This window comes from Crocuta crocuta, unplaced genomic scaffold, assembly GCF_008692635.1.
Source record: "Crocuta crocuta isolate KB4526 unplaced genomic scaffold, BGI_CrCroc_1.0 scaffold541, whole genome shotgun sequence".
Taxonomy (NCBI): Eukaryota; Metazoa; Chordata; class Mammalia; order Carnivora; family Hyaenidae; genus Crocuta; species Crocuta crocuta.
The window spans coordinates 884,575-905,199 of record NW_027531901.1 but is presented as its reverse complement, the minus strand read 5'-3'; the positions used below and the strand labels follow the sequence as shown (position 1 = coordinate 905,199).

The window sequence follows — 20,625 nt, the reverse complement described above, 5'->3', positions numbered from 1 at the left end:
AGGAGCCAGGAAGGAGGGAGCCACAGCGGAGGATGCGCTTGGCAGAAGCAAACCCGTGCAGCCACATTAAAGTAAGGTGGAGCCGTCTTTAACACAAAAGCATTTCCAGGAACGAAGAGGGCCATTATATAATTTTAAAAAAGGCATAATTCGCCAGGAAGGTAACAACCCTGAAAGGGCNATTTCTGCACGGGACCTCGCTCGGGGCCCCGGGGCCCAGACGGACGCCCCCGGAGAGGCCGACGCGTGCCCTGACCAGACGCAGGAAGGCTCATTCTGACCCTCCCCTCGGCGACGCGCACAGAAGGTGCCGCTTAAGGTAGCCGCCCTTTGACGCGGCCCCCATGGCCCTCACGGCACAGAACTGGGGGTCGAGGTCTGGCCCAGCAGTGACGGAGGCGAAGGGCTGCAGAGCCCACGCGCTCCCCGGCGGCACGTCACCCCGAAGAAAACTCCGCAAGTGCTGTGCAGTGACTGCCGACGTTCGCCCTTCTCAAAGCGCCTTCTCAGTGTGGAGGGTACCTTCCTGACCCTCCCCACCTCCTAACCACAGGGGACCATCTTCACCGTCTTCACGTGGCAGGAGGAGCACGCGAGTCCTCTGGGGTCTCGTTTTTAAAGGGGACATTAACCCGTCTCATAGGAGTCGATCCCATTCCAAAGGCCCCACCCCCAAGCACCACCACGACGGTGCTGAGCTTCAACGCCACTGCCCTCCGCCTGCTGCCGTCCCGATACTCAGTCCGCGTGCCAACGGGGAATCGGAACGTGCCTACTGACAGATCTCTGTGTTCGTCCCCACCGTGGTGCATGGCTTGGAAGTTGGGGACCACTGTCTCTTCCAGTACTTTTTTGGTCCCTTTTACTCATTTAGCTAAATGAGAGCTGACATATATATATCTGCAAAGTAGATGTTACGGCCAGACAGAACTGAGCAGAGACTGAATTTGTGCCTGAACTTGATGCAAATCTATTCATTGCTTTCTAAAAGAGACAGTGCCCTTAATGTGTATTTCAGTGTGTATTTGGGGTTAATTTCGTATTAACTATATGAAGTCTGTATACGTAAGGTTTTAGGAAAAAGGATAGACTGTGTTCTGAAGTGAAGACTTTGAATTTTAAAACAGGGACTGATATATTGAACAAGAGATAACATACAGTATACATTTAAAGAAAATACCCCCAGTGGCAGATCTGAATTCTGCTGAGTTAGTAACTACAGAATATAACTGATACTGCACCACTGCACGCCCAGCTCCATGGGTCAGCGCAATCTTCTCTCCTGGCAGGTGCCTAAATTAAGGTCTCGGCTGGGAGGGGGGATGGGCATGGAGGAGGGCACTTGTGGGGACGAGCACTGGGTGTTATGTGGAAACTAATTTGACAATAAACTATTTGTAAAAAATAAATAAAAAATAAAGTACAAACGGTACAATATGTTAAAAAAATAAAATAAAATAAAAAATAAAAATGTTAAAAATAAATAAATAAATTAAGGTCTCGGCTACGTCACTCGGTGGGGGGTTTTTAGCTAATTACTTACCTCTCTTTGCCTTGGTTTCCTCATCAGTAAAATGGGGGTGGAAGCACCCATCTCATAAAGTAAGTGTAGCTGGAAAGACGAAGGCCATGAGGACGGCGCACTTGGAAACAGCACAAGAGGTTCCGTGACTGCTTGGCGTTGCCGTCTACACCAGAGGTCACGTCTGCCCCAAGGCCCAGAAAAGTAGGCGTGTGGGGCTCTGTGGGCCAGCTGTCCCCGGTCACCGCCCCTGTGTTCCTCGCGGTGCCCGGGCCGCCACGGACGACCTGTAAACGAATGGGCGTGGCTGTCCCGTCGCTTTTACAGCCCGGGCGTCAGGCGGCCTGCGTGGGTCGCCGGTGATCCGCGTGGCTACAGAAGACGGGCCTCTTCCCCAACGGAACGGTCAGCCCCGGGGGACGTCAGGCCAGCAGTCAGGCCCCTCCTGTCTGACTGCTTGCTGTCCCCTCCCGTCAGCGCCTGCCTCACAGTCCAGGAGGGCCCGTCCCCACGTCCACGTCCCAGCGAAGTGAGGGAAGGGGAGGCGGACGTTACGCCACTTTCACTGGGCAGCAGGCCGCGTCTGGAGACAGCTCTGGTCGTCATGGCGGGTGTGGGCGCTGAGGGGGTGCGACTGGCGCGAAATGGTGGACGCGGGGGTGTTGCCAAAGGGACCCTGCGAGGCAGAGGTCAGGCCCTGCGCCACAGCGCCGCGCAGCCGCACGTCCGCAGGCCGGGGCGAGACAGGCCGGCAGGGGAGCAGCTCGGAGGGGCGCACGCGGCTGCTCTCGCCAGCGGCCAGCAGCTCACTCCCACGGCCCTATGAGGCCTGCACGGGGGCTGGGAAACGCTGCCTGACTTCCGATGGTCCTATGCCCAGGAAAAGCGTCATGTTGTACGTTTTTTTTACTTCAAAAAGGAGAAGAGACACAGCAGGTGCCAATTAGCAGCTTCTGGCACTTTCCCCCTAGAAGAAATGATGACCTGAAGCCAGAACTGAGGTATTAAGTGAATTAGGGTCATTGATAGCATGAGGGCACATATCCAGAGGGCTCCCACTAGCCAGAGGTCAGGAATCCTGTTTTTTCAGGGCACCTTTTCCTCGTGCCAGCGCAGGAAATACATCCCCAAAGGCTGCTCTGCGTCACGTCCCTTCAGTCATCTGCTAACACATTCTTCTAAGCAGGCACAAAGCGGCAGGATACAATTTTAAATGAAAAATCCTATTATCTTAAGAATACACCTTCAGTGTTTCCCAGATTTCTAGTTTATCCATTATTCCTTAGGGTCAACTGTCCTCCTTTGTAACCACAGAATGAGTTTATTATTTTTCTTGATAAGACTTAAGACAACTAGAGAGCATTATTCACTTTTATCTCAGGTAAGACACTTTTATAAATGGACAATTTCACTGATATATGTTAATCTCTTTAAAATGGCGCTATTGTCAGAATAACCTAATTAAGGGTTTGAGGAGGGGGTGAGAAGACAGCTTGCTTTTGTCCCTCCATATTCTGATCCGTTCTGTAAAGCTTCAGTTTTAGAACTCAATTACTTGTCTGATCTTTGATGAGTTACTTTTCTGGGCCTTTGTCTATCTATTTGCTGAGACGTTAGGGTTAAGTAGGTGATTTTTTAAAAAACTGAGGCATGGGGCGCCTGGGTGGCTCAGTCGGTTAAGAGTCCGACTTCAGTTCAGGTCATGATCTCTCGGGTCGTGGGTTAAAGCCCCACATTGCGCTGTCAGCCTGTCAGTGCAGAGCCCGCTTCAGATCCTCTGTCTGCCCCCCCCCGCCCCTTCCCTGCTTGCACTCTCCCCAAAATAAATAAATAAATAAATAAATATTTTTTAATAAAAGTTGAAGTATAATTGACAAAACTGTAAGGCATTGAAGTGTACAATGTGACGGTTTGATATACGTACACACGGGAAAACAGTTCTTCCCAGCATGAAAGTTAACACCTCTGTCACCTCATTTATTTACTTTGTGGCATTTTTTGGTGAGAACACTTACTTAAATCCTACTCTCTTCGCAGAACGGACTCCTGTAACCGAGCGCGTAGCGCGTGCCCCTTGAGCGCTGCTCTCTCCCTGGCCCCAGCCCGGCCCCGCCCCCTGCCCGGCAGCCACTCTCCCAATCTCTCTCCAGGGGTCCAACTTTCTTTTCTTTACACTCTACATGTGAGTGGCACCAGGCAGTACTTGTCATTCTCTTCCTGGCCTAATTCACGGGGCACAGTGCCTTCCAGGTCCACCCATACCCACAAACCATGGGACTTCCTTCTTTCTTTTTTTTAACGGCTGAATAATAACCCATTGTATACACACCACGTCTTCATCCGTTCGTTCACTGACGGACACTTTGGTGATTCCACAGCTTGGCTCGGAGAGAACGCTTCCACTTCGAGTACACACCCGGAAGTGGAACGGCAGGTCAGAGGGTAGCTCTAGTTTCCATTTTTCTGAGGCAGCTCCGTCTGTTTCCCCGGTGGCTGTGCCCGTCCGTGCTGCCGCCGTCGCTGGGCAAGGTCCCCTTGCCCCACACCCTCACCCAGCCTCCGCTGTCCCCTGTCTTTCGGAAAACAGATGCCCTAGCAGATGTGGGACGACATCTCACGGTGTCTGATGGCGTTTCCCTGAGGACTAGTGAGGCGGGTGCCTCTTCTTGGATTTCGTTGCTGGGAAAATGTCTACTTGGGGCCTTTGCCCATTTTGGAATTATGTTATTTGGGGGTTTCTGCCCCTGAGCTGCATGAGTTCCTGGCATATTTTGGATATTAACCCCTTATCAGAACATGTGGTTTGCAAATAGTTTCTCTCGCTCCTTAGGTCGCCTTCTCACTCTGGTGGCAGTTTCCTTGGCTGTGCAGCGGTTCTCTCGTTTGGTGTAGTCCCACTTGTTTAATTTCTCTTTTGCGGCCTTTGCGACTGGTGTCACATCCAAAAAAGTCTGTATTTTGTGTGTTTCCATTCTGATCTTTTAATTTACCTCCTTCTGCTAACTTTGGGCTTAGTTTGTTCTTAATTTTCTTTTAAGAAAGGTAGATGATTTTTAAGATTACAATCTTGTGTCTCCCACCTTTTTTCTGCCTTTATTTTAACTGAACATTTTACACGATTCCATTTTCCTCTCCTCTCTTAGCATCTCAACTCTTCTTTCTTTTTAGTGGCTGCCCTAGAGTTTGCTATAAACATGTACAACTAACCCAAGCCCACTTTCAAAGAGCGCGACACGACTTCTCCTAGTTTTCCTTCAGTCTCACATATCCTGGACTGGGCACCAGAAAGCCCTGCAATCCAGAATCATCAACAGGCATACACGACAAACAAACAAGACAAAAATTTAAAAAACCCTCCAGGCCTGCTCTCTGAGGCCAGAGGAGCAGAAAAGGCGAGCCTAGCACAGACCGAGCAGAGGACCCCCACTGGAGCTGCGGGCTGGCCCACCATGCCGGAAGCAGAGGTTTTCAGTGAGGACCAGATGGGAACCGCCACCCTCCGCCCGCACCCACCGCCCGCCCCGCCCGCACAGCGGCACCAACAGCCCAGGCAGCACCTCTCGCCCCGAGCCAGCCGCACACGGCGACCCAGGCCCAGTGCTCCGCGGCACTGCACACGGGCGCCAAGGACAACCCAGGCCCAGCGTCTTCCAAATGTCCGCCCAGCAGCAAAAGGTGGCCCAGGGAAACGCCGTCATCCCGACAGGCCATGCCCGCAGACGATGAATGAATGGGAGCCCCGCGGGCACCAGGTGGCCCGGGCCACAGGACGGGCCCAACAAGAGCTCACGGACCCACAGGGCAGCATCCGTCTCCCGCCTGCCACCCAGCAGCACCAGGTCTGGGGGGTCGACTCTGCTCTCCACGCAGTGTCAGCAGGAGGAGCAGCGGCCCTGCAGCGCCAGGGGGACAAAACAAGCCAGGACAGCGCTGATGGCTCCAAACACCCAACTGTCACTGGAACTACAGCCCACAGACGGAGACTCGGTCTTCGATTCTAACCCTAAACTGACCAAATACCTGCTAAAACATCCATCTAAATGGGATCAAGAGTCTCTTAACATGAGATGCAAGATGTCCCGGATGCAATTTAAACATCACTCGTCATACCAAGAACCAAGAAGAACTCCAATTAGAGAAGACAATTAACTGACATCAACACCGAGATGAATCAGATCTTGGAATTCATTACCTGACAAGAACCGGAAAGCAGCCATTATAAAAACGCTTCCATGTGAGTCTGGGATTATCAGAACAAATGAAAGATAGAAAATCTCACCAAAGAAATAAAATTGATAAAAAAAAAAAAAGAATCAAATTATCAAAAAGATTATAAAAACACTGAAATACTCAATGGGTTCTATAGTAAATGCAGAGGACAGAATCAGAACTTGAACACATCAACAGAATCCACTCAGTCTGAACAGAGAAAAAAATAGGATGACAAAAATTGAACTGAGCCTCAGGGCTTACAGTATAGTAACAAAACAGCTAACATTTGTATTAGCAGAGTTCCAGAAAAGAGGAGGAAAAAACGGCTTAAAAAACTATCCAAAGATACAGAGGCTGAAGACTTCCCCGACTTGGTAAAAGACAAAATCCTACAGATTCAGGGAGTTTGGGAACCTCGAACAGAATATACCTAAGGAAGTCCACACAAGTCCACAGCAAGACATCATCGTTAAACTTCAGAAAAGCAAAGACAAAAACTCTTGAAAGCAGCCAGAGGAAAACACAATAGAACACGAGTTCAAATGACAGACTTCTCACGTGAAGCCATTGAGGCCCGAATTAAGGAGCACAGCACCTTTCAACTGCTGAGCGAAAAGCAATGTCAATAGCAAATTCTTATATCCAATGAAATTACCCTTGAGAATGACCAGGAAAAAAAGGTCTGATATGCAGGAAAGCCAAATCCAGGGATTTAAACAGATCTGAGTGACACAAAAAGAGTCATCATTTGGAGTCTTATCTGCACCCAAGGAATGGCTGGATACAGCCTGGAATACCTGGACTGTAAAATGGTAGACAGCTTTTTACATTAAACAAAAAAAAAGCTTTAGTAAAAAGCTGTTTTACAAAGAGCTTTTAATAATTTGAGAAAATACTTGGGGCGCCTGGGTGGCTTAGTCGGTTAAGCGTCCGACTTTCGCTCAGGTCATGATCTCGCGGTTCGTGGGTTCGAGCCCCGCGTCGGGCTGTGTGCTGACTGCCAGCTCAGAGCCTGGAGCCTGTTTCAGTCTGTGACTCCCACTCTCTCTGACCCTCCCCTGCTCACGCTGTCTCTCTCTCTCTCTCTCCTACAAATAAAACATTTAAAAAATAATAATTTGAAAAAATACTCAAGATAAAATATTAAAAATGCACAATAGAAGCAAGACTAAATTATAAACACAGTTTTGTTCTGAATATCTTGTAGGCACATAAAAAACCAGAAAGAAATATTACAAAATGTTGTCAGGGATTCCAGTGATTGCCCCCGACAGGAAATTATGAATTCTTCCTGTTTTTTTGTATTTTCCAATTAAACTATTTACTGTTTCAACGCCTGCTAGCTGTGCATTAAAACCCTACCCACAAAGTGCTGACACTCGTGATTCAGAAAGCCACGAGAGCATTCGGAGACTAAGACGAATTCTGGGGAAGAGTGGCCTCGGGGAGTGGCCGGGACAATGGGCTGCAGCGGGACGAGCGGGACGAGCGGGTGGCGCGTACCTGTGAATCTGCCCGTTCTTGTGCAGGTACTCCAAGCCTTCCAGCACTTCTCTGAGAATTGTGGCAATGGCGGCCTCATCCAGGACCCCACTCTTGTGCTCCCCCTTGGCCACGATGTGCTTAATAATATCTAGAACAGAACCTAAGGACAGAAGACAAAATTTGCCATCAACTTTTGACTCATTTACTATAATTTGGAGCCATTCTGAAACCAAACCAAGGTAAACTTTCTCACGAACTTAATTGTATATAGGAAAGGAAAAAACAGCAAACGCAAGGAAATACAGGAGTTCACAATTAATAACTTTTCTCAATTTTAATCTAAAACAGAAAGCACCTATTATCCAAATAGCAGTGTTACACCAGCATTGCCTTTAGACTTCTTAATAAGAATTTGGAAAAGGTGGTAAAGGATTTTTAACCATATCTGAAGAATCCCGTCTATAACTCATTAGTATAAACTACCACAACTAACTCAAGTTTCTGATACCGGATCAGATTATGCAACACCATATGATTAAATATATAAAATACAATTGCAATACAGGTCAGATTACAGAAGAAATACGGGTTAAAATTAATTTTCAGTTTATCTTTTTAAAAAATTTATTATATTTTTAAATGTATGTTTGTTTGTTTTTTTGTTTATGTCTTTATTTTTGAGAGACAGAGACAGAGTGCAGGAGGGGCAGAGAGAGAGGGAGACACAGAATGTGAAACAGGCTCCAGGCTCTGAGCTGTCAGCAGAGCCCAACGTGGGGCTCAAACTCATGGACTGTGAGGTCATGACCTGAGCCAAACTTGGATGCTTAACCAACTGAGCCACCCAGGCGCCCCAATGTTTATTTATTTTTGAGAGACAGAGCGTGAGCAGTAAAGGGGGAGAGAGAGAGAGGGAGACACAGAATCTGAAGCGGGCTCTGGGCTCTGAGCCGTCAGCACAGAGCCTGACATGGGGCTCAAACTCCCGAATCGCAAGATCATGACCTGAGCCGAAGTCGGATACTTAAGTGAGTGAGCCACCCAGACACCCCTTAATTTTCAGTTTAATAAATAATAAGTACGGCAAAGAAAACAAAAAAAATGAAAGGATAAAAACAGCAGCTCTAAGTAACAGCCACGAGGTCTGAGCAACCCCACTCATCCAGGATCAGAAATAACGCTCCGACTAAACTCTGGGGGAGAGTGGGAGAGACACCTACGTACCTATGAATTAAAATCATAGTCTTGACTGCCATTCCTGATTATCGTAATAAAAAAGAGTTTGCTAGAGATTTGTAAGACTTCAGGCAATACCATGGCCCATAAAGATGACAGAATCAAAACAAAACAATCTTCAAGATTAGAACTTGTACCAAGAAGTAGAATATAACAACTGCACAGAAAAGACTGGATTTCCAGTTCTTGGGACAAGACCCCAATGATTGAGACTAAAATTAAAACACAAACTTACACTGAAAACTTGCCCTGGTGGGTGGGTGCTTTCATTCTGCACACCTAACAGGAAAAAAGCATGCTTGCAAAATCCTCCAAAACATGGAGCGTGGAGCACACATTCACTTCAGCTCCCACTTGAAATCCACTAACTTGATAAACTGAATAAAACAGCCATCAGCCCAGGATGAAAAAGAAAACAGGGAAGATAAAGAAAAGAGACGATCATTTTTTTGGAGGAAGGAAAACAGAAAAAGCGACCTAAGCGGAGAGAAATCTGAACGCCCACCGCCCGTGGAGGGGTGTGCCGATCAGGGGACAGCGCCCCCCTAAAGGGCGCACGCGCCAGCACTGCCTGCGGGGATGAAGGAAAGCACCAGATCCAGGAAAGCTGGCTGAAAACCATGGAGTGGGGAAGAAGATGCTCACACCCCCTCGCTCTGGAAGCCAGAGCTGCCACCCTCACGTCCAGCAGGAAGAAGGCAGGTGACTTTCTGGAGACGATGAACCGGGGAGGCGCCGTTCTCGAACACAGTCGCACTCTCCCCGCTTTGCTGCTGGGATTCACAAGGCTGGGCTCACACGCGGGGAGGCCTGACGGAGACATTCTGTTCTGCTTGGTTTAATCAATCACATATCGCCAACCACATATCAACATCCAAAGCAAAGTCACTCTACCAACAGGCCACATGTCTCACTTTCTCTGAGAAATCGGCCACGTAAGAACTGCTTAGTAAGAAGACACTTGTATCAACGCCAGTTGAGTTACCTGCTTGTAATGCAAAGCAGATCTATGATAAGGAATGCGAAGGGAATTAAAAATTAACACGGTTTACTCGTTCAACGACGTGGCCGTAATCTAGAACTGGGCACCGCCAACTATGTGAAGATACGCGCGGTGCAGCTGCTGACCTGACCCTCTGGGGCTTCCAGTCTGGCGGGTCAAGAACCCGGAGCAGCAAAGACCTAGGGCACATAAAGTTACTAGATCTGTGTTTTTAAAGACTTTGAAGCAGGAACTCCTCTTTAAAACCTTAAAGGATTGTTAATGATTTCACACCACCAATCATCGATGGGGAAATTACAGCAGTGAACGTCCCCAGTCTACGTCTGGAACAGACATCTTTAACAAGCTATAGAAGCCCCTCTTTCACACCAGGATAATTTCTTGTCCACTTCAGTCTCCCAACAGTAACAATTTTTATCGGTGGAGGGATAATGGCGCCTCCAAGGCCCTTATCTTTAACTGATAAACTTGGTCCTGGAAAGTACCCACTTGTTTCCATCCGACTTCTTCAGCATCCCGCAGCGTCCATCATGACGATGGGGCTTATAATCCTCCGTCCTCAAACATCCAAGCTACGAGGAAGTCTTCGTATCGACTAAGAAAGGTGAAGGTAAAATACGCTAAGCCAAAGAAGACTGCAGATTATCACTGGATGATTCTACTAACACCTAAAAAAAAAATTTAGGAATAAAAAGGGAAGGCTAAAACAGCATGCAGTCTTCTATCCTCGGGCACAATCCAGAAGAAATACTCTCCAGGGATAATCAGATCTCAAACTTTAACACAGGCAAACTAGTTAAAAATGCAGATTTCCGGATCTCACAGACTGCCATTCAAGAGATAAGGGAGGCCCAAGAAGGCGTATTTTAACAACCGAGCCTACGAGATGGCATTTCTGAGTCAAAGCAAATAGAATGGAAAACAAGAGGGAACGAGCGCAACTCGGGCAACAAAGCGAAAAGTTAAAATGTAAACACCTGTTCCAAAAACCCATCTCCTGTCCGCTTCCCTAGCCTACGGCACAGAACGTTTAAAAAGCAATGCAACACTTCTACTGTCCAAGAATATCATTACTAAATATTAAAATAATATTGAAAAAGTAGCAAAGGAGCTGCGGGGGTTAAGGCACTTATTAACCCTCGTGATTACACGAGGCTCAATCACCTTATTCACTCGCCATGTTTATTGCCCCAATTTACTTTTATAAAAAAACACTCTGAATCCAAAATTAGCTCATTTTAGTTACCAGAATTTCCGCCAAGAAGCTTTAACCAAGATTAAGCCACCGGATTTTGTTTGTGTCTTTCTGAGACATGGAAGGTTTCAAAGGGGTCAAATGTGCTTCAGCTGAATATTGCACTTCAGACAGCAGACGTGCCCTGCACTGTCGCCTGAACCGCCAAAGCCGGTCCCCGACTAACACCAGCATTTTACTCGGGTCCTGCTCAGATCAAAGATGTTCCCAGGCTGGGGGCACCTGGGGGGCTCAGTTAAGGAAGCTCAGTTAAGCTTCCAACTTCAGCTCAGGTCATGATCTCCCAGTTCTTGAGTTCAAGCCCCACGCCGGGCTCTCTGCTGTCAGTACGGAACCCGCTTCTTACCCTCTGCTCTCCTTTTGCTCTGCCCCTCCCGAACTTGCTCTCCCTCTAAAATAAAAATAAAATAACCTTAAAAATAAAAAAGTTCACATACTATATGTTTTAGAAGATGACAAAGTTGAGAGCACCTCTGAACAACAAAATAGTTCATGAAGACAGTGAACTCAAGTTCGATTTCTGCATTGCTACAATCCATCACTCTCAGTCTAACAGGTAAGCCTCTCTCTCCTCCTCTCAGGTTTCTTAATTACTTTGATTTCTAAAACTCTCACATTCTAGTTTGGTGCTAATAAACTACACAAATAGCCCTTTAGATCAGAACTGCTTCTAACTTCTGAAGATTAACTTACTCTAATTTCTGATGGTTAACTCCCTGTATTAAAATCCCAACATTCAGCATCAGAGACTGGTTCACAGAAGAATATTACAGTTATAAGGAAGTATTAAAAAATGACTATCGGGGCGCCTGGGTGGCTTAGTCGGTTAAGCGTCCGACTTTCGCTTAGGTCATGATCTCGCGGTTCGTGGGTTCGGGCCCCGCGTCGGGCTCTGTGCTGACTGCCGGCTCAGAGCCTGGAGCCTGTTTCAGTCTGTGACTCCCTCTCTCTCTGACCCTCCTCTGCTCACGCTCTCTCTCTCTCTCTCTCCTAGAAATAAATAAAAAATATTTAAAAAAAAAAAAAGAAATGACTATCATATTGACACATGAAATTAAACTTATTTTAACTATGATGTCCACGTGGTTGATGGGAGTAAGAGTGACCGCTGCAATTCAGTTTATGACATAATAAGCTTATTAAATTCTACATCAGTGCACGTTGTTAAGTGAAAAATATGCTTCTCGTTTTTAAAAAGTTTATTTATTTGAGAGACAGAAAGAGAGAGTGCAAGCAGGGGAGGGGCAAGGAGAGAAAGGGACAGAGGATTCAAGGCGGGCTCTGTGCTAACAGCAGAGACAGCCTGATGCAGGACTTGAACTCACGACCCGTGAGATCATGACCTCAGCTGAAGTCAGACATTTAACCGTCTGAGCCACCCAGGCGCCCCAATATGCTTTTGTTTTTATGGGGCACCTGCATGGCTCATCAGTTGAGTGTCTGACTCTTGATTTCAGCTCAGGTCATGATCCAAGGATCACAGGACTGAGACCCATGAAGGGCTTGACACTGAGGGCCAAGGCTGCTTAAGATGCTCTTTCTCCCCCTGCCCCTCTCCCCACTCGCACTCTCTCTCTAAAATAAAAAACATTTTAAAAAAGAAAGAAATTTGGGGGCGCCAGGATGGCTCAGTCAGTTGAGCGTCTGACTCTTGTTTCTGGCTCAGGTCATGAACTCACAGTTCGTGGGTTTGAGCCCCGCGTCAGGCTCCGCCCTGACAGAGCTGAGCCTGCAGGAGACTCTCTCTCTCTCTCTCTGTCCCACCCCCACCCCGTGCGTGTGCATGTCTGCTCTAAGTAAATAAATAAACATTTTTTAAAAAAATATGCTTTTGTTTTAAACATCTTGGCTAAAAAAGTCAATGTGAAAGAAGGCGGCCTAAACATTTCTGTTAACTCTGGTTATTTACGCTATTTGATTACTCATAGGGAGCCTCTGCTTCTCGGGGGTCTTCTCCTCCCGCTCTCTCTGCTCCATCTGCAGGCCCCCGCCAGCCTGGCGAGCCACACGCCACCCCTCCATCCTGCCTCCAGGGCCTTCTCCGCACGGTGCCCCCCCACCTGGGCCGCCGCTCTCATCCTTCCCTCGGAAGCACTTTCGCGTCCCAGGCTGCCGGGCTCAGGGCTCAGGGCTCAGCCGGACACCGCCTCCTCTGCTGACCCCACCACGCCCATTCTCCCTCGGTGAGATCGGTCTCCTGGCACCCGTGCTGCGGCGCCGACGCGCCCTCCTGGTACCCTGCACACTTACATCGCCTGACCTGTAACTTTTCCTTCCTGGCAATGAGGCCCAGAAGAGCAAGGAACGTGATTCACCAATGCAGTGGTGGTCAGTAAGCATCTGATGAATGGAGTTTTAACTGAGCCATAAATCCTGGCATCGTTTCTCTGTATTTTAAAAACAGTTTAAAGTTGTGTTCAGTTCTAGCTTTTGTTTTCCAGAAGGGTTTAATGTACCTCTTCAGTTTAAATGTTTATTCACTTTATAACTAAAGAAAGCAAGATTTCATTTCCCTAAAAAAAGATGCAATTCTTTAATATTTTTAAAGGTTTAGATGTAAGATTACATGGAGTCAAAAAAAAAAGGCAAGTAATTATAAAAAGAGTTAATGGCTGGAACATGTTTGAAAATGATCTCCCAGGAATTGTGCTGAGTCCAGGGCTAGAAAGCTTGGGCTCCGTCCCAGGGAACCCGAGACCAGGAGAGACAGAGACGTGCGCTTAACACACACCCCACCCAGCTACACGTCCTCCCCCTTCTGAGACCGGGCTATATACTCCCTGCGGAAGAAACGGGAATTCCTTAAAAAATATACGTGCATTCTGCCCAGGTGCAGCAGAAAGGCTGGACTGGCATACACGTACGGATGAAGGAACTAAGCAGACAAAGTATTCCTATTCATCAGAGGACTTCTGAGCCAAACATTAAAAACTCTGTATTACACATTTTGTAAGTTACAAATAAAAGAAAGTTATGTTATAGGTGATCAATAATGAAACATACAGCATTACCTACTACTGCCATATCTGTCCATACTGAAAGAGCCATGCCTGACCACCATCTTGACAGGGGGTTGGTGTCAGCAAGGACTCCAAGCATCACACGAACAGGCTTTTAACAAAGCCATCCAGTTTCTCCAGTGTGTCACTAACGGGATCGAAACAAAAAGGTGATTCTGGCTACACTGAAAAGCAGCAAATCACAAGGGATTAGTATTAACGGCCAAGTTTCTTGTGCATCTACATGTCAGCCCGGTTATAGATGCCTGACCTACGTCATCTCAATTACTACCCCAATACCCGAAAACACAGAAAGGTATCCCCATTCGACAGAAAAGTTAACAGGTTCAAAGAGTTCAAATAGTTGGCCCAGTGACACAAGCCTGCTAAGTAGGAAAGCTGGGATTTAATTCTAAAGTCTATGCGCTTTCCCTTACAGCCTCTCTAGGAGGGCAGGTGTTTGATGCTAACCTGGAACATCACGCCGCTGCACAGAGCACGTATGGAACAAAACCAAGCAGCACAGTGATGGGGAGCCTGGGCGGCTCCACCGCTCACCAGTCTTCCACTCTCACCACACGATTCACACCCGTGCTTTGGCAAAATGTCCAGTTCGCTACATGAGTTGGGCCATCAGGTAATAACCATAACTAAATGTCCAACCCACAGGTGACAGTGGTCTGCTTCTGGCAACCAGCGATACTTGCATTTATTCTAAGGACTGAAGCAGAAACGACTGTATACATACTGCAGGATAAAGCACCGTAACTTATCATGATACGGGGCACCCAAATTTTCTGTGTAAGAGAAAAGAGATTCAACTATAATGTTCAAGAGGTTTCAAAGGTCTATAATGTTACATTTGAAATGGAAATATTAATTCCAAATCATAATTTTTAACACGCTATATTTCTATCTAAGCTCTTTCCGTTGGAAGTGATCACAGTGTCATAGCAATGAGCACCCCCAACACCCTACTTGCGTTTTCTAAACACCTGTCCCCTAACAAACATCAGAACTCCTCGGAGTCCTGGCTGACTGCGGATCTAGGAAAAGCAATATAAATGGGACCCTTGGAAATCCTGAACCAGAACAAGGCAGTAACCAAAGACTGATGGATTCATGTCCAGAGAACATAAGAATAAGCTTAAAGCGAGTCCCAGTGACAACCTTGTGGACAACCTGAGCATCCAAAGAAGAGAGTGAAACTGACTGAAAGACACTAAATATATAAAATTCCTTGTGTCTATGATGCCACTCAAAAAAATGAAAGCCTTACCCAACAAGAAAAGGAAGAAAAAACCAAACTCTATTTGCTTCCACTGGAGGTGAATATTAAATCGACTCTTTACTCTGAAAATTGGTACTTAAAAAAAAAAGAATCAATTACTTATCTTGCATTTTTAGTAGGAACTACAATACAGATTAATCAGAGCCCCAGTCAATGAGGTGAAGCTCCTTTACACAGAAGAACGCCAAGTTCATAAATGCAAAAGAAAAGGCACAATAAGAAAAGTCACCAATCAAACCCTTACAGGAGAATTCATCCAAACAAGGACTGGGAATGGATGCTAAATCAGTAAATCAAAGAGTCAGGTGGGAGGGGCGCCTGGGTGGCTTAGTCGGTTAAGCAACGGACTCCTGGTTTCTGCTCAGCTCATGATCTCAGGGTTCATGGGATGGAGCCCCACATAAGGCTCTGCACTGACAGCGTGGAACCTGTCTGGAATTCTCTCTCTCCCTCTCTCTCTGACCCTCCCCTGCTTGTGCTCTCCCTCGCTCTCTCTCTCTCAAATATGAACAAACTTTAAAAAAAGTTAGGTGGCAACCTAGATACTCACAGTGCCCAAGTATCACCTCACAGATTACTTGTTAGCTGCAAAGGGGGAAAAAGTTTAACTTTTCCACAATGAGGTCTGGCTGTCAAAACGTAAGCAATCAAAAGTAACATCACCATTAAAGATATAACCAGAAAGCAATACCTCCTGGTGTGAGGCACGGTGAACATGGCATCACCCACAAAACACTGTCCAAAAATTTCTAACTTAAATCAAGCCTTTAGGTCCAATTTTTCATTTATAAGAAAGAAAGGGAAACAAATCAAGTTAAATAACACCAGGAAGAAACACCCAGATAAATCCAAGATGTGGGTCGTTCTACAAGACGTTATCGTCAGACTCTTCAGGCCAGAACCTTCAACACGTTTCTGCGATGGCACAAAGGGAGCTGCAGGGGCTCAGGGGAGACCAGGAGAGGTTTGGAGCACGGCCACCGGACGCGAGCGTGAAGCCGGCCTCGCTCACACTCGAGCACCTCCAGCAGAGGATGTGTCCTCAGGACCTCCTCAAATGCAAATGTTCAGGAAAACCAAACTGGGACAAAAAAACACAGAATGTTTTTATTACCTTTCCAGCCGACGGAAGTTGGCATTTCACTATACTCTACTCACCTCCACTTAGCAGCTTCATGACGAGCCACAGCTCGTCCTTTACCACGAAGGACGTGTAGTAAGACACAATATTAGGGTGATGGCACTGACTCATGGCTTGAATTTCTTTCTACAAGGAAGAGAAAGTATGAGAACTTATTACATGCAAGCCTACGATGAGACTAGAGGTTAGTGAATTCAGATTTGTAAATCGCGGTATTACAGGCTCTGTGAGATCTCCACGGCTCTTTTAGGTTAGTTTTTTTTTTTTTAATTTTTTAATGCTTTATTTATTTCTGAGAGAGAGAGAGAGACAGTGTGAGCAGGGGAGGGTCAGAGAGAGAGGGAGACACAGACTCTGAAACGGGCTCCAGGCTCTGAGCTGTCAGCACAGAGCCCGACGCGGGGCTCGAACCCACAAACCATGAGATCATGACCTGAGCCAAAGTCAGACGTTCAACCGACTGAGCCCCGCAGGCGCCCCTCTTTTAGTTTAGTTTAAACTAAAATCCCCTCAGTTTCCATCAGTCCACTCTGGCTACTCACTCCACGCGATCTCTGAAGCTAGAAACATGCGCCTCTCCTCTGAGCCTCACACAGCAGCGCAGGGGCCTCCGCGGGGATACACATTTTCACTTCAAGGTGCCTTTGGAAAAAGCATCTTGGGAAATCCGGCTTTACAGCCACAGAGGATACGGACTCATACACAGAGGGTGGTTTTCGTTTTTGTTTTGTTGTGCTTTGTCATTATTCTGGTGTTAAAGTTTACCTTTATTACTGGAGTACAGTTGAAATACAATGTTGGATTAGCTCTACGTACACAACACAGTCACTCGACAATCCTACATACTACTGCTGCTCACCACGGTTAAATGTAGACACATACACCATTATCGTATTATTACTGACTGTATTCCCCACGCTGTACTTCCCAGCTCGGTGACTTACTTATTTATAACTGCAAGTTTACCTCTCTCCCATCGCCCTGCGCCCCTACGAGGAGACTGTTCTCCGTTGTCAACAGTCTGTGCTTTGTTTGTTCACTTGTTTCGTTTCTTAGATTCCACATGCAAGTGAAACCATATGCTATTTGTTTTGCTTTGTCTGACTTACTTCACCTAGCATCCTTCCCTCTCGGTCCATGCATGTTGCCACAAATGGCATGGCGGCTCCATTATCTTTTATGTGTTAGTATTCCACTGTGTGTGTGTGTAAACTCCCATCTTTTCTACCCATTCATCTACAGATGGACACTTGGGCTGCTTCCATATCTTGGCAATGTAAGTAATGCTGCAATAAACCCCGGGGTGCAAATATCTTCTCCCGGGGTGGGATAATTCCTGGGTCATTCGGCAGTTCCATTTTCAATCTTTTGAGAGACTCCATACCGTTTTCCACAGTGGCCGCACCAGTCTGCATTCCCGCCAACAGGACCCGAGGGCTCCCTTTTCTCCACATCCTCACCAACACTTGCTGTTTCTTGTCTTTTTGATTTCTGGCAGGTACGCAGGGGTTCTGATTCGCCTTTCCCTGATGATGAGTGACGGTGAGCTTCTTCTTGTGAGTCTGTTGGGCATCTGTAGGTCTTCTTTGGGAAAATGTCTATTCAGGCAGAGGATCCTTTCTGGTTTGTGGGTTTTATTTTGAAAATACTGTTTCATCCCATTTTTGTGAAATAATTATCAATTCTCACTCTGAAAAGAAATCTCCTGAAACGGGGCAAGGCCATAAACTAAATCCCAAGTGGAAACCTGAGCACCCTCTAAGCTTGTCCCCCACCTCGGGGTTACGCATCTACATTGGGCTGGGGGAGATCAAATGCCTCATACGGCCGTGAGGGATCTGGGGCCTCCAGTCTCCATCCTACTCCCTCCACTGACCCTCCCCAAAACACCCCCCTCTGTCCAGCCACAGCACACTTCTTCAACCATGGACGTCTAACCTTACTGTTCCCTCTGCCTCAAACAGACTTCCTTCATTATTTACCCTAGCTAAAAATGCCAATTCTTCCTTCTGATCTAGCCAAAGTATCATTTCCACCAGTGCCCCAAGTTTGCTTCCAAACTCCCTGTGTATCTCTACATCACGGCACACATGTACTGGATAGTACACTGGGTGCTTATTTATCTGTCCCTCCCTGGTGGGCTGAAAGCTCTCTGAAGGCAAGCACTTCCAAAAGTGGATCCCTAAATGCAAGCTGGTGCACATTACAAACACACACACACACACACACACACACACACACACACACGACGGTCAGCCTAAAAATCTCACCATCTGCCGTAACACGGATGGCCTTAGAGGGTATAATGCCAAGTGAAATATGTCAGAGGAAGACAACATATGATTTCACTCATATGCAGAATTTAAAAAACAAAATAAACAAAGAAAATAAAGAGACAAACAAAAAAACAGACTCTTACATACAGAGAACAAATTGGTGGTTGCCAAGGGGGAAGTGGGTGGGGGATGGGTGAACCAGATAAAGAGAATTAAGAGTATACTTATCGTGATGAGTGTACAGAACTGCTGAATCATTATATTGTACGCCTGAAACTAATATGTAACAGTGTTTGTTAATTATACTTGAATTTTTAGGAATCCGTGAAAAAAAGTAGATTCCCTAAACACTGCAGAACTTACCATATTCTACAGTAATTGTTTATTTATTTTTCTGTATCCTTCACAAAACTTTAAGCTCAGTGAAAGCTAAGACTCTGTATTCCCGGCACGTAATTAACGCTGTGCCTGGCACACACAACACCTTCAATAAATGTTTATTGAATGAATTAAATATTATATTACTTTATACAACTTTTTATTCAGTGACTGTACTTGCCCTATGCCCTTGGTATTTGTACAGCAGAATCAATCGTGTAAAACTTGCCCAGAGTCTCTGATTCAAGAGCAGCACCCTGTGAGCCATAGTCTTTCTTGTCTTCTCAACTGGAATGTCAATTCCTTTATGGCAAGGATCTTGCCTCACACATTTTCCAACCTCTTAAGTCACCAGCACAGTCATCTGTACTAAAGCCCAAGTAAAACCAAAGTAAACACCTGCCTGTTGACATAGTTCTACAGAGATTAGGAGAGATAAGAGCAGTACACGAGAGGAACATACAGAACCACACACATTGCGGTGAGTTGTAAAGACAGCGGGCGTTACGAGAATCCTCTAGAAAGAATGAAGGCAGGTAAGAAGTCCTCGCAAAGGAGATGAGGGGCAGGTTCAGTGCTGCGGGACACGGGAAACGGCGGTGGCAGCAGGCGGGAGGCGCGCGGACAGATGAACTCTGCAGGGCCTGCTTCAGGACCCGATGAGTAAACCTGTCTAAGGCAAGCAGTTCGCGCTTTCGACAGGGATCTACCGACAGGGATCTACCAACGTGCCGGGCGCTTGACTGCGACAGGGAGCCCTCGGGACCCTTCCGGTCTGGTGAAGAAGTTAGATACTAATTTAACACACGAGAAGCAGTTTGATAGGAAAGTACGAGACACTGCACGATTCCACCGGAGCGGCAAAGTATCTAAAAGCCGGAGTGACCCGCAGAGGCGGCCTCCTGTGAGCTGAACCAGCTGACACAGGAAGGGTAAGGAGGCTTTCCAGGTTTGACTGCTGGCTCACCTGGGACCGTATCGTGAAGGACTCCGTGTGTTCCAGAATTCAGGCTTCATCTTAACAGCAAAGGGACGGCACCAGAGGTTTAAGTATCTGTGCCATTTCATACAAGCCACTCGGGCTACAATTAGAAAATATGTGTGGGAAGGCAAGGCCGGAGGCGAAGATGCCGCCCAAGGCTGTTGCTACGGCCCGGGCGAGGGGCGATGGTGGCCTGAAATGATCAGTAACTAGTTACTCAGTTTGGGTAATTACACTGTGGTCACATTACCGTCAGGAGAGCCTGGGTCAACAGTATATGGGAACTTTCTGTACTTCTTTGGCAACTCTTCTAGAAGTTTAAAACTATCTCAAAATATAGTTCTAGGGGCGCCTGGGTGGCTGTCGGGTGAGTGTCCAGCTCTTGATTTTGGCTGAAGTCATGATCTGCAGGTTCGTGCGGCTGAGGCCAGCATCAGGCTCTGCGCTGACAAGACAGAAGAGATGTCAGGACAGAGCCCGACGCGGGGCTCCGACTCACGAACCATGAGCTCATGACCTGAGCCAAAACCAGGAGCTGGACACTTAATCAGCCAAGCCACCCAGGGCCCCCCACCCCCCCCGACATTTACAGATGGGAGAATTGTTTGTATGAGTGATATGAGTGAATGAATTAGCGCTGCTCGGGGCCTGACCGAGTGGGGTGAGAGCAGTGCTTGCACTGGGGGACTCAGAGAACAGGACTAAATGTCAGATGTCAGGCTAAGCTCCAGGAATGAAAAGTCACCATTAAGCGATACTTGGGAAAGCTTCCGGCCGGACCGAAGTCCGCACAAAAGCTGTGGCGGCAGCAGGTAAGGGGACTGTCGAGAAAGTGCTTTGAGCAG

The 20,625-nt window shown here is 47.0% G+C and overlaps 1 protein-coding gene across 1 annotated transcript in view; it reads right to left on the bottom strand.

The window, feature by feature from the left end:
- Nucleotides 1-20,625, bottom strand: part of OXSR1 (oxidative stress responsive kinase 1) — a 91,277-nt gene that overhangs the window by 50,825 nt on the left and 19,827 nt on the right. The window contains exons 5-6 of the mRNA XM_077774012.1: nucleotides 16,162-16,270; nucleotides 7,238-7,379 (exon numbers count right to left, since the gene is read on the bottom strand). Of these exons, the coding sequence (XP_077630138.1) occupies nucleotides 7,238-7,379; nucleotides 16,162-16,270 (251 nt within the window). The remainder of the gene's footprint in view (nucleotides 1-7,237; nucleotides 7,380-16,161; nucleotides 16,271-20,625) is intronic.